Source organism: Emiliania huxleyi, assembly GCF_000372725.1.
Source record: "Emiliania huxleyi CCMP1516 unplaced genomic scaffold EMIHUscaffold_67, whole genome shotgun sequence".
In the NCBI taxonomy this organism is placed as follows: Eukaryota; Haptophyta; order Isochrysidales; family Noelaerhabdaceae; genus Emiliania; species Emiliania huxleyi.
The window spans coordinates 4,609-15,003 of NW_005196981.1; the positions used below are offsets into that span (position 1 = coordinate 4,609).

At 64.5% G+C, this 10,395-nt stretch overlaps 4 protein-coding genes across 4 annotated transcripts in view; all 4 read left to right on the forward strand.

Moving 5' to 3' along the window:
• Nucleotides 1-2,786, forward strand: part of EMIHUDRAFT_631957 (hypothetical protein) — a gene marked incomplete at both ends in the record, with an annotated part of 5,320 nt that extends 2,534 nt beyond the window's left edge. The window contains 10 exons of the mRNA XM_005762678.1: nucleotides 286-355; nucleotides 498-556; nucleotides 693-758; nucleotides 872-937; nucleotides 1,085-1,342; nucleotides 1,441-1,560; nucleotides 1,631-2,043; nucleotides 2,234-2,285; nucleotides 2,362-2,544; nucleotides 2,616-2,786. Of these exons, the coding sequence (XP_005762735.1) occupies nucleotides 286-355; nucleotides 498-556; nucleotides 693-758; nucleotides 872-937; nucleotides 1,085-1,342; nucleotides 1,441-1,560; nucleotides 1,631-2,043; nucleotides 2,234-2,285; nucleotides 2,362-2,544; nucleotides 2,616-2,786 (1,458 nt within the window). The remainder of the gene's footprint in view (nucleotides 1-285; nucleotides 356-497; nucleotides 557-692; nucleotides 759-871; nucleotides 938-1,084; nucleotides 1,343-1,440; nucleotides 1,561-1,630; nucleotides 2,044-2,233; nucleotides 2,286-2,361; nucleotides 2,545-2,615) is intronic.
• Nucleotides 2,787-4,057: 1,271 nt separating this feature from the next.
• On the forward strand, nucleotides 4,058-6,134 carry EMIHUDRAFT_215809 (hypothetical protein; the record flags this gene model as incomplete). The annotated part of the gene is made up of 5 exons (XM_005762542.1): nucleotides 4,058-4,998; nucleotides 5,104-5,206; nucleotides 5,532-5,652; nucleotides 5,828-6,027; nucleotides 6,108-6,134. The coding sequence occupies 5 exons, from the start codon at nucleotides 4,058-4,060 to the stop codon at nucleotides 6,132-6,134; spliced, it is 1,392 nt and encodes a 463-aa protein (XP_005762599.1).
• Nucleotides 6,135-6,475: 341 nt separating this feature from the next.
• Nucleotides 6,476-6,858, forward strand: EMIHUDRAFT_215810 (hypothetical protein; the record flags this gene model as incomplete). Its single annotated transcript, XM_005762543.1, has 2 exons — nucleotides 6,476-6,663; nucleotides 6,843-6,858. The coding sequence occupies 2 exons, from the start codon at nucleotides 6,476-6,478 to the stop codon at nucleotides 6,856-6,858; spliced, it is 204 nt and encodes a 67-aa protein (XP_005762600.1).
• A 1,590-nt stretch (nucleotides 6,859-8,448) lies between these two features.
• EMIHUDRAFT_452700 (prolyl 4-hydroxylase alpha subunit) overlaps nucleotides 8,449-10,395 on the forward strand; it is a gene marked incomplete at both ends in the record, with an annotated part of 4,955 nt that continues 3,008 nt past the window's right edge. The window contains 3 exons of the mRNA XM_005762544.1: nucleotides 8,449-8,771; nucleotides 8,931-9,037; nucleotides 9,099-9,186. Coding sequence (XP_005762601.1) covers nucleotides 8,449-8,771; nucleotides 8,931-9,037; nucleotides 9,099-9,186 — 518 coding nt within the window. The remainder of the gene's footprint in view (nucleotides 8,772-8,930; nucleotides 9,038-9,098; nucleotides 9,187-10,395) is intronic.

Genomic DNA, 10,395 nt, shown 5'->3' on the forward strand with positions numbered 1-10,395 from the left:
GGGGCGGGAGGCTCCTCCCCCTCTCCCCCTCGCCGACGCGCCGCGAGCCGCCTCCTCCGCCTCCTCTTCCTTCGAAGGCCTCTCCCCAGGCCACCGCTGCCGCTCCTCCTCCTCCGCCGCTTCGGTACAGACGCCGTGCGTGAGCTCACCCGCGCGCTCATTCGTCTCCCCAGGCCGCTCCTCCGCCTCGTCCGCCGCCTCCTTCCAAAGGGCGCGGACTCCGACGGGCGCGACCTCGCCGCCCCGGCTGCAGCTCGTTGTACGCCGCCCGCATTTCTCTTTTAGGCCTCCGACGAGCACGACTTCGCCGCAGCCGCAGCACGCCCCTCGCTAGGCCACGCGCCGCAGCAGCGAGGCGTGCTGCCGCCGCAGCAGGGCTCGGGTGAGCTCGCTCGGCTCGACTGAACGAGCCCCTCCCGACCCTAGGCGTGCTGCTGCCGCAGCAGGGCTCGGGTGCGCTCGCTCAGCTCGACTGAACGAGCCCCTCCCGACCCTAGGCGTGCTGCTGCCGCAGCAGGGCTCGGGTGCGCCCGTCCTCTCGATCGACGACGCGGCGGCGCCGCTGCCTTTCCGCGAGGCGGGAGCTGTGAAGAGAGGAGCTGTGAAGAGAAGAGCTGTGAACAGGCGCCGCTGCCTTTCCGCGAGGCGCCTAATTAATAGACTAATTAATGGCCAATTAGTTAATTAATTAGGCGCCGCTGCCTTTCCGTGAGGCGGCGCGGACGGTCTTCCCCCTCGCCACCGTCACCGTCCGCGAGGCGGCCAGCCTAGCCCCTCCCCTTTCCTAGACCTTTCCTAGACCTTTCCTGGACCTTTACTGGACAGACCTTTCCTGGACCTTTCCTGGACCTTTCCTGGAACCTTCCTGTAGGCGCGCAGCCAGCCGCTCCCTTTCTGTTTCGAGGTCATCTCGCCGGCCGGCTCGGCGCTGCTGCAGGCGAGAGCGTCGCTGCACGAGAGGATGAGAGAGGATGAGTCCACGACAAGAGCATGGCACGCCCACGACTCGCCCACGCAAAAGCGCAACCGCTGGCCAAAGATCGCACGGGACGGGCAGGCAGCGACACCGCTCCACGCTGCGCAGGCGAGCGCGCAGCACGAGATGGCGGAGTGGATGCAGGTGATTCAGAACGGGACAGCGGCTTGCCTCGGGTCGCTCGGCGTGCGCGCCTCGGCGCGTGAGGAGGAGGCGGCGTTGCCAGTCGTTCGCGAAGTGGCCGGCAACGGCGCGTGCGCCGATTGCGGCGCCCCGGCCCCTACCTGGGCGTCGATCAACTTGGGAGTGACGATCTGCCTCGCCTGCGCCGGTGTGCACCGCCGGCTGGGCACGCATCTCTCAAAGGTGTGCGCTCGCTCGAGCCGGACACGCCTTGCGTGGCCCTGCCCGCGCGGCACCCCACTTGCCGCGGAGACAAAGACACACGCGTCCTCCTCCCAAAGGTGCGCTCGCTCGAGCTGGACACGCGCCAGTGGTCGGCGACGCAGCTGGCCCTCATGGTCGCGTTGGGCAACCAGCGCGTCAACCGCTGCTACTACGCGCGGCCGCCGCCCTGTGACGAGGCCATCGACGCCACGTCCGCCCCCTGCGGGCCGCGAGAAAAAAGAAATGCGCGCGGGATTTCTGTTTTAGGCCATCGACGCCACGTCCGCCCCGGCGGCCCGCGAGGCATTCCTGCGCGCAAAGTACGAGCGGCGAGCCTTCACGGCGCGGCGAGGACAGCCGCCGCCGCCGCCGCCGCACGTCCTCGCCGCCGCAGCGGCGGCGGACGATGCCGCCGCCATCATCGAAGCCATGGCGCTGGGGGCACCTCTCGACTCGCCGGCGCCCGGCGATGCGTCCCCCGCGCCGCCGCTGCCGCCGCCCCCGCCGGACGCCGGCGCGGCTACCACAGGCGACAGAGAGGATGGTGCGGAGGGAGGGAGTGGGTCGGGGGCGGACGGCGGTGTGGAGGGCGGCACGGCGGCGGACGGCGCGGCAGCGGAGGGCGCGGCAGCGGAGGGCGCGGCGGCTGCGCCTGTGTGGAGCGAGACGCTCGCGCGCGAGCACGCCGACCCTAGATGCTGGAGACCATCTCCCCAGATCTCCCCAGATCTCGAGGCCTGGATGGCGGAAGACCGACCCGTCTGTGTGTTCCGACGAGCACTCGAGAGGACGCGGAGTCCGCTTTGTGCTCCTCCCTCCTCTTCCTAGCTCCGTGATTCACAGCCCGACGTCGGTGTGTCTCTCCACAAGGCACGCCGGCCGGACGCCGCTGCACGTGGCTGCCGCTGAGGGGGCGATGCGGGCACTCGAGCCGCTGCTGCTCAACCCACATCTCCCCACATCTCCCCACATCTCCCCACATCTCCCCACCTCCCCAGGCACTCGAGCTGATGCTGCTCAACACCATCGGCGTCGACCCGGAGGACGGCGTCGGCAAGACGCCGCTCCGGGTCGCCGTCGACCGCAACCGCGCGGAGGCGGTGTCGGCGCTGCTGACGCGCGGCGCAAACATCTCGCACGCGGATGTGAGCGGCATGACGCCGATGGGCAGCCGCCTTGGAGCTCCGCCGCCGCCGGAGGGGCACCCCTCCGCCCTCACGCGACTCTCTCGCGCGCTCCAGGCGCGGCGCAGCAGCACGGCCACGAGGAGCTGGCGCAGACCATGCTCGAGTACAAGCGCGTGACTCTTTTGGCTGGGCAGTCGGCGTGCGCCTTGAGCCATCCCGTTCAGACGGCTGCTGATCTCGCGAATAGGCTCGCGCAAGACGAGAAGCTCCTCGCGCAGGTCATCGTGGACGAGTGACGGCAGGCGCCGCCGACACCGACGCACAGTCGCACACGTCTGCGCTGAGCCGCTGACGTCGTGTTTTTTGGATCTTGCGCGGTCGGACCGACTTAGTGTATGTGGAGAGAGATATAGACATCACACCGCTTAGAAAGAAACAAAATCGCTTGCTCGAGCAGCCCCTTCTGCGACGGCCGACGGGTAAAACACATGCAAAAAAGGTTGAGCCGACTGTGTCTTCGCTGACTGCTCACCGACTCGGTGACTGCTGCACCTGCAGCGCACGCGGCACGCGCCTCCCCCCGCGGCCGCGCCGCCCAGCCGTGCAGCCCAGCCAACCGGAGGCGGGCCGCAATTGTCCTATGTCCCAGCCGCGCCCCGCGGTCCCGAGATTGACCCCTGACACAGTTATTGTTAGGTGGTGTTATGGCTCTCTGGGCATAGCAGCCCATAACATGTTATGGGTGTTATGGGTGTTATGGGGCCGGGCCCATAACAGCCAACACCCATAACATGTTATGGCTGCTATGAGAGGGCCGTCCCGGGTCCACGGTGTTATGGCCCGAGAGGCCACACCGAACTGCTCGCCGCCGGAATTTTCGCTTCGCGCGCTGCCCGCGCGCGAGGTTCGGCATCGATCGCCAAATATGTTCTCTTTTGCCCTCAATACGAATCGCAAACATGGTGCTTGGAGAGGCGGTCGCGGCCGCAAAAGTCGCACAGGTACGCATTCGACATCGATGCGAGCTTGGTTTACGTTTCTTCCCTGTGCGTGCAGCGGGGGCATGCTGGGCTGAGAGAGAGAAGAGAGAGAGTCTATAGAGATTGTTTTTGAGTTTTTGTTGTTGCTGGCTGGGCTGAATGAAGGCAGGCAGACAGACGGAGAGAGAGGAGAGGGAGGAGAGAGCAGAGAGGAGGGGGTGGAGAGGGGGGGGGGGAGGAGAGCCAGAGAATTCGGCGGGTGGGCGGGGCGGGGCGGGCGGGGCGAGAGAGAGGCTTGCAAGCCCCCACCCCACCCCCCATTTCGGCTTTCCGTTCGGCGGGCGCCGGTAAAAGAAAGAAACAAACAAACCCGCGGCCCTCCGATCCTGTGGCAAAAAACAAACGCGGCAGAGCGCGCCCAAGTAGTACTCGGGCGACTCACACTCGTTGGTGACGTGAACGCGAGCTCGTCCAGGACCAGAAGGCGGGGGCAGGCAGCCGCCAGTAGGTAGGTAGAAAGCCGCCACGGCCGCCCCGCCCGCTAAAAGAAAGAAACAACTTCGGTGTGAAAAGAAAGGCCCGTGCCCATGCACGCCGACGCGGAGTGTGTTGAGCCTTCTTGCCTTGCAGATCTCAATGACGACCTGTTGCGGAAGATTGCCAGTCGGCTTGCCGAGTCTGACCTGGCTTCCGCCGTCGCCCTCAAACGATGCAGCAGCCGCTTCAAGGACCTCGCCACCCCGCTGGTGGCAAACGCCGTTTCAAGGATAAACACAAAGTGGCGGGATGCGGCAGACAAAATCGGCGAGGAGGGCGCTGCTCGGATCAGAGGCGGACTCGAGCGCAACGAGGTGCTGACCACCCTCGACCTCAACTTCCACCGCAACAACATCGGGGACAAGGGCGCCGCGGCGATCGGCGAGGCGCTGCGCGGCAACGCGGTGTTGACCGAACTCCACCTCAACGACAACCAGCTGTGCGGCATCGATCGCTTTGGCCGCGGTTCCTACTCGGCCGCCGGTATCACAGCGCTCGCCGAGGCCCTCAAGGTCAACGGGGTGCTGACGTCCTTGGACGTGGGCGGCAACAAGATCGGGCCAACCGGCGCGACCGCGATCGCCGAGGCGCTGCGCGTCAACGGGGTGCTGACCACCCTCGACCTGAGGGGCAACGAGATATGCGGTCTTAATTGCATCGGCCGGGGTACCTACACGGCCGCCGGCATCACAGCGCTTGCGGAGGCCCTCAAAGTCAACGGGGTATTGACCGAGTTGCGGCTCGGCGGGAACGAGATCGGCGACGAGGGTGCGGCCGCGATCGCCGAGGCGCTGCGCGTCAACGGGGTGCTGAAAGAGCTCAACCTCTGCGCCAACAGCATCGGCGCCGAGGGTGCCAAGGCGCTGGCCTCCGCTCTGCGCGTCAACGAGGTGCTGACGAGCATCGACCTCCGCGGCAACAATTTGAGCGAGGAGGGGAATAAAGCGATTCAGGGTGCGGTGAGCGGACGGGAAGGGTTCAAGCTCTTGATGTGAGTGGGCTCTGAGAGTGGAGATGGTGTAGCCGTGCATGGGATTAGAGTGGGTTGTCTTGAAGCGCTTGAGCCGGGGTAATTTCTTTTTCCGTTTTTCAGCAGGGTTGATATTGGGTTGCTGACCGACCTCAACCTCAGCCTAAAGCTAAACAAGATCGGCCCCAGAGGCGCCGCCGCGATCGCCAAGGCACTGCGCGGCAACGGGGTGCTGAAAAGCACTCGAGGTTGTTGACTCGAGGTTGTGATGCTTTTGGGCGACGAGGGGAAGGGAGCGATAATGGTTGGGTAGTAGGGCTAGAGGGTCGCTCTACACTTAGCCTCTGCAGCGAGCGAGCGCTCAACTTAGCCCCCGCACGGAGCCGGGCTCGGACTTAGACCCCCATGGTCGGGGGCCATGAACTTAGACGACATAAGGCCAACTCCGGGTAAAACCCGGGTATACCTGAAAAGCTTTCAGGTTTACCCGAAAAATACCTGGACGCGTCCCGACCAACGTTTGCCGCGCACGACGCCATATCGCCTTCTCCCAGGGCCAGTGCGCTACTTGCGGCGCGCAACGCCTGCTCAAGTACGCGCAACGTACCATATGCTGCCGCTATGCGTGCCTTAAGGCGGCTGCGGCGAAGCGGCGGGCGCGGCATGCCGATGGCAGTGCGGACGATGCGGTTGCGATGTGTTCTGCTTCAAGATCGTGGCGGTGCTTGGCATGCACTTCTGCGATCCCAATCAGCTCATCGCAACGAAGCAGCGCAACAAGCTGGCTGCTGTCAACAAGGCCCTATGCTACCTCACGCGCGGATCGTTCAAAGAGGACCAGCATACACAGGCTTCTCTGACATGCGTTTGTTTGAGCTTGAGGCTATTTGTGAGAACTGTTTGGCGAAGAAGTCGCCGAAGATTGCGCTCAAGAAGCAGCAACGAGAATCGGAAGAGGAGGATGCTGAGGCGGCGATTGCTGAGCATGAGAAGGACCGATCGCCCGCCGCAGGCGAAGAAAATTTGGGGGTTGCGCCGTATCGTTTGTACGTTGATCACGGTGGGAGCCTCTTGGCCCCAGGCCGTCCACGGCCGACTTAGCCGATGTAAGAGGCTCCCGCTGATCTTAGACCGCGCAAGCACTCCAGCGTGGCTAGCCACACTTAGACCCGTTAGGCCTCCAGGCTCAGAACTTAGACTACTACCCAACCAGTGGAGCGATTTGGGATGCGGTGAGCGGGCGGGTAGGGATTTCGAGCTCAGGACGATGTGAGTGAATTTCGAGAGTGAACACAACGCACTCTCTCACATGACAGCGATCCCACGACAGCGTCTGTGGGGAAGCCGTTTGCCTCTTGCTTGTTCTTGACACCCAATCGAATTGGCACGCTCAGGGGAGTTGACCCAGCCGAGAAAATTCTTTTTTCTCGACAAAGATGGGTTGCCGGGGTTAGCAGTCGTTGGGATCCGGCTAGCCCCGAGTGCCGCGGCTCCGGCCATGAACCTCTCCTCATCGGACGCCGCCGTCGCGGACTTCGGGGACGACGCGGACAGCTTCTGGTGGGGCATAGCGACCGCTCCGGCGCACCAGGAGGACGGCCTGGACGACGCTTGGCTCCGGTTTGCTCGCGAGGGCAACGTGCGAGCGTGGACCAACGTGCCGCGGGCCGAGGAGCGGCTGCGCGCGTGGAGCGAGCCGGAGACGGACATCCGCCTTGCCCCCCCCCCCCCCCCTTCACGCAATTTGCTTCTTGTTTATAACTCGTACTCTCTGCAGCTCTGCACGCTTCCCTTTTTAACTTGTATGTCTTTCCCGCATTTAACTCACGTCCTTTTTCTTTCCCTTTTTCACTACATATCTCGAGGTTTCTAAAAAGATAAGTGGAAGCTGGCTGCTCCCGCTTTTTAGTAGTTAAAGCTCTGTGCGCGCCAGTCCCGTGCCAGTGTCGTGCGAGGGAGTTTGTTGTAAAACTCTTGCTCATCGCGCGATCGATGGATATGGATGTTGCTGCTTTCCGCGTTGCTGATGCCCTGCACTCCTTTCCGGATCGGGCCGACCCGTATCGAATGTGAGCTGGCAGAGTTAGAGCAGGCTGCTGAGCAGGCCGGGCTCGACGGTGTGAGGTTGCCATTCGAGCTGGACCTGGTCCCGGCGATGTTTCAGCATCTCCTCTCGACCGGCGCGCTCAACCGGCGACATGTTCTCTATCAATCGGTCGATCGCCTTTGTGCAGGCGCTCGGGCTTGAATCAGAGCTAAGGAGAGCTGACCCGTCGCGGCGGGGCTCCAAAAGAAAAATCCGTGGGACCCATAACAGCTGTTATGAGGTTGTTATGCTGGCTGTTATAACAACCAGTGGGATGTGCCGAGCGCGCCCTTGGTCCTAGGGCCCCGCTCGGGGAGTTGAAGGCGGCCGCCGTGGTGCGCGTAAGGGTTCCGGAGAACCTCTTGGCACCACGCGAGTGGCGGCCGCCACTCCGACGCGCCGCCGGTGGCGCGCGCGCAGAGCGCGCACACCAGAGGTGCGTTCAAAAGCCACGGGCGCACGGGGTCTTGAAGACGTGTGGGTGCACGCTTGGAGCACTTGGAGTGCAGTCCGTGACGATGTGCGATGTGACGCGGCAGTCATCAACCGCACGCCCAGGACCGGGGCGCTAAGAAGTGAGTCTGTCAGTAAGCGCGGGTTAGCCGTGGGTTCCACCGGGTTAGGCCACACTAACCCAGCACGGGTCAGCACGGGTTAGAACGGGTTACCATAACCCGACGCTAACCCGGCGCTAACCCGGCACTAACGACTGGGCGTCAGGCGCGCACGTAGCAGTGAGGAGGGACGTGCTCTAGTCGACGTACACGGTCCACTTCCAGCACGAGCGACCGCCTTGGACCCGTCCGAACTGCGCACGCGGGTGTTCTTCTCAATGAGCAGCTTGGCATCCACGGCCTTCTGCAGCCAAGGCTCCATCGCGGAGGTCGGCTCGGGTGCCCGCCGCAGCCGTTTCATCTCGCCAACCAGCTCTAACCCGGGGTGCGCTGCACTAACCCGGCCCTAACCCACCCCTAACCTGGCGCAGACCCATGCTGACGTATGCCCCCCAGCCGCACGGGTTAGTGCCGGGTTAGTGCCGGGTTAGTGCCGGGTTAGTGAGCACTAACCCGCGCGAACCCGCGCTTACTGACAGACTCACTAAGAAGCGCACCCAGTTGGCCAGACGATTGGTATCGGGTTGCGGGCTACAGAGCCCTAGCCCTAGGTAGGTAGGTAGGAAGGTGAAGAACAGCCAGGCTCGGACTGGACACCAACGCGGTATGGATGGACGCTAGACAGATGATGACGACACACACGAGCGACACACAGACACAAACAGGCTCACAAGACACACAGCCAGCTGGCTGCCACACACCCGAGTGGGCGTGGGGGCGGTCGCAGCTCACGCTTAGTGAGTTCTTTGTTTCCAACAACTCTGGCTGGGCATGCCCTCAAAGCCGAAGGCGAAGCCCGCCGCCGCTACTAGGCGCGCGTCGTCCTCTTTCGCGAGGTATGGGAACGCAGCGGCCGCCGCAGCAGTTGTCGCCGCAGCGGTCATGGCGTCCCTTTACGGCTCCACGCTGCCGCCTCCGCCTACGAATGTGTCTGATTCCGCTGGCCGAGTGCCTGAGAGCTCAGAGCCGCCAGTCATCCGAGCGGAAGGTGCTGCGTCGGCGGAACAGGCGTCGGGAGGCGACGAGCACCCGGCCTGTGGCGAGTGGGCGGCCAGCGGTGAGTGCGAGCGGAACCCGGCTTACATGGGGAAAGCGTGCGCGCGCGCTTGCGACGGCAAGCTGCCAAAGCCCACGGAGGCTCAGCCGGCGCAGCAGCAGCAGCAGCCGGCGCAGCAGCAGCAACAGCAGGCGCAGGAGCAGCGGCAGCAGGCGCAGCAGCAGCGGCGGGCGGCAAGTGAGCCGCAAGCCGCCAGGCAGCGCGTGCCGGTCGACTGGTCTCTGCCGGAGCTGCCGCCGGACCTGGCGACGGCGCAGCGGGAGAGCGACGAGGCGCCGCCGAGGGCCGCGGGAGGCGCGCGACGTCCGACGAGCGGCTCGAGTCGCCCATTTCCCTCTCACCTGTGCTAAAGCCTTCCTTGCAGCGCGCTGCGTCGACGAGCGGCCGGACTGCGCCTCGCTCGCGCGCGCCAACCTGAGCGCTTGCGGCGAGGCGGCGTTCATGCTGCAGCGGTGCGCCGCGACCTGCCGAGTTGACCAATTCAACATGAATCAACAGTAACTCGTTCAGTAGGTGCGCCGCGACCTGCCGCACCTGTGCGTACCAGAAGCTGATCGGCACGCTGAGCCGACTGCGCCGACTCGCTGACCTAGTGAAACAGTAATGAACATTAATTAGTTAATCAGGCACGCTGACCGACTGCGCCGACTCGCACGAGCAGTGCGGCACTTCAGATGCGGAAGACAGATCCATGTCTCCCCATCTCTCCCCCATCTCTCCCCCATCTCTCCCCCATCTCTCCCCCATCTCTCCCCCATCTCTCCCCATCTCTCCCCCATCTCTCCCCCATCTCTCCCCCATCTCTCCCCCATCTCTCCCCCATCTCTCCCCCATATCTCGAGGCCTAGACGCGGAAGACAGAGACCACCCTCGCACGAGGCGACGCGCATTCGGCTGTCTTCGGCTGCACTTGGCGCTCTGACTTGGCGCTCTGACTCTGGTGCCTCCTTCGGAAAAGGTGCGCCACGTGGGCGTCTGCGGGCGAGTGCGACGCCAACCCGCGCTTCATGCCCTCCTCTCCTTAGATGCCGGAGCACCGTCCGTACACCAACGAGTCGGTTCATCGTCCACTGCCCCTCCCCTAGAGGTCCCCTGGAGGTCCCCTGGAGGTCCCCTGGAGATCCCCTGGAGATCCCCTGGAGATCCCCTGGAGGTCCTGGAGGTCCCCTGGAGGTCCCCTGGAGGTCCCCTGGAGGTCCCCTGGAGGTCCCCTGGAGGTCCCCTGGAGGTCCCCTGGAGGTCCCCTGGAGGTCCCCTGGAGGTCCCCTGGAGGTCCCCTGGAGGGCGTAGCCAACTCTTGTCTCTCCACCGGCACACTCGAGGGGGGCTCACCACTCCGCTGTACTCTCTCTCCCCACCTCTCCCCATCTCTCCCCACCTCTCCCCTTCTATCCCCGCGTCTACCGATCTCTCCTCGTTGGGCCCACCTAGCGGCGTGTCGTCGCCGTGCGCCTCGACTCCACCCATCGCCGCCGCTTCGTTCGCCGCCTTGCCCAGCGACGCGAGGAGCATGGCGCGCTGCGCCGACCCGTTGGGCGCCGTCAGTCTCTCGTTGCGCCTGTCCTGCTGCACCGTGCTCCAGGATATTGTGAGCCTGGCCTGGCTCGACGCCGAGCCTCTTAGCACAAGCGCGGAGGCCGCCTCGGAACGGACGTACCCGT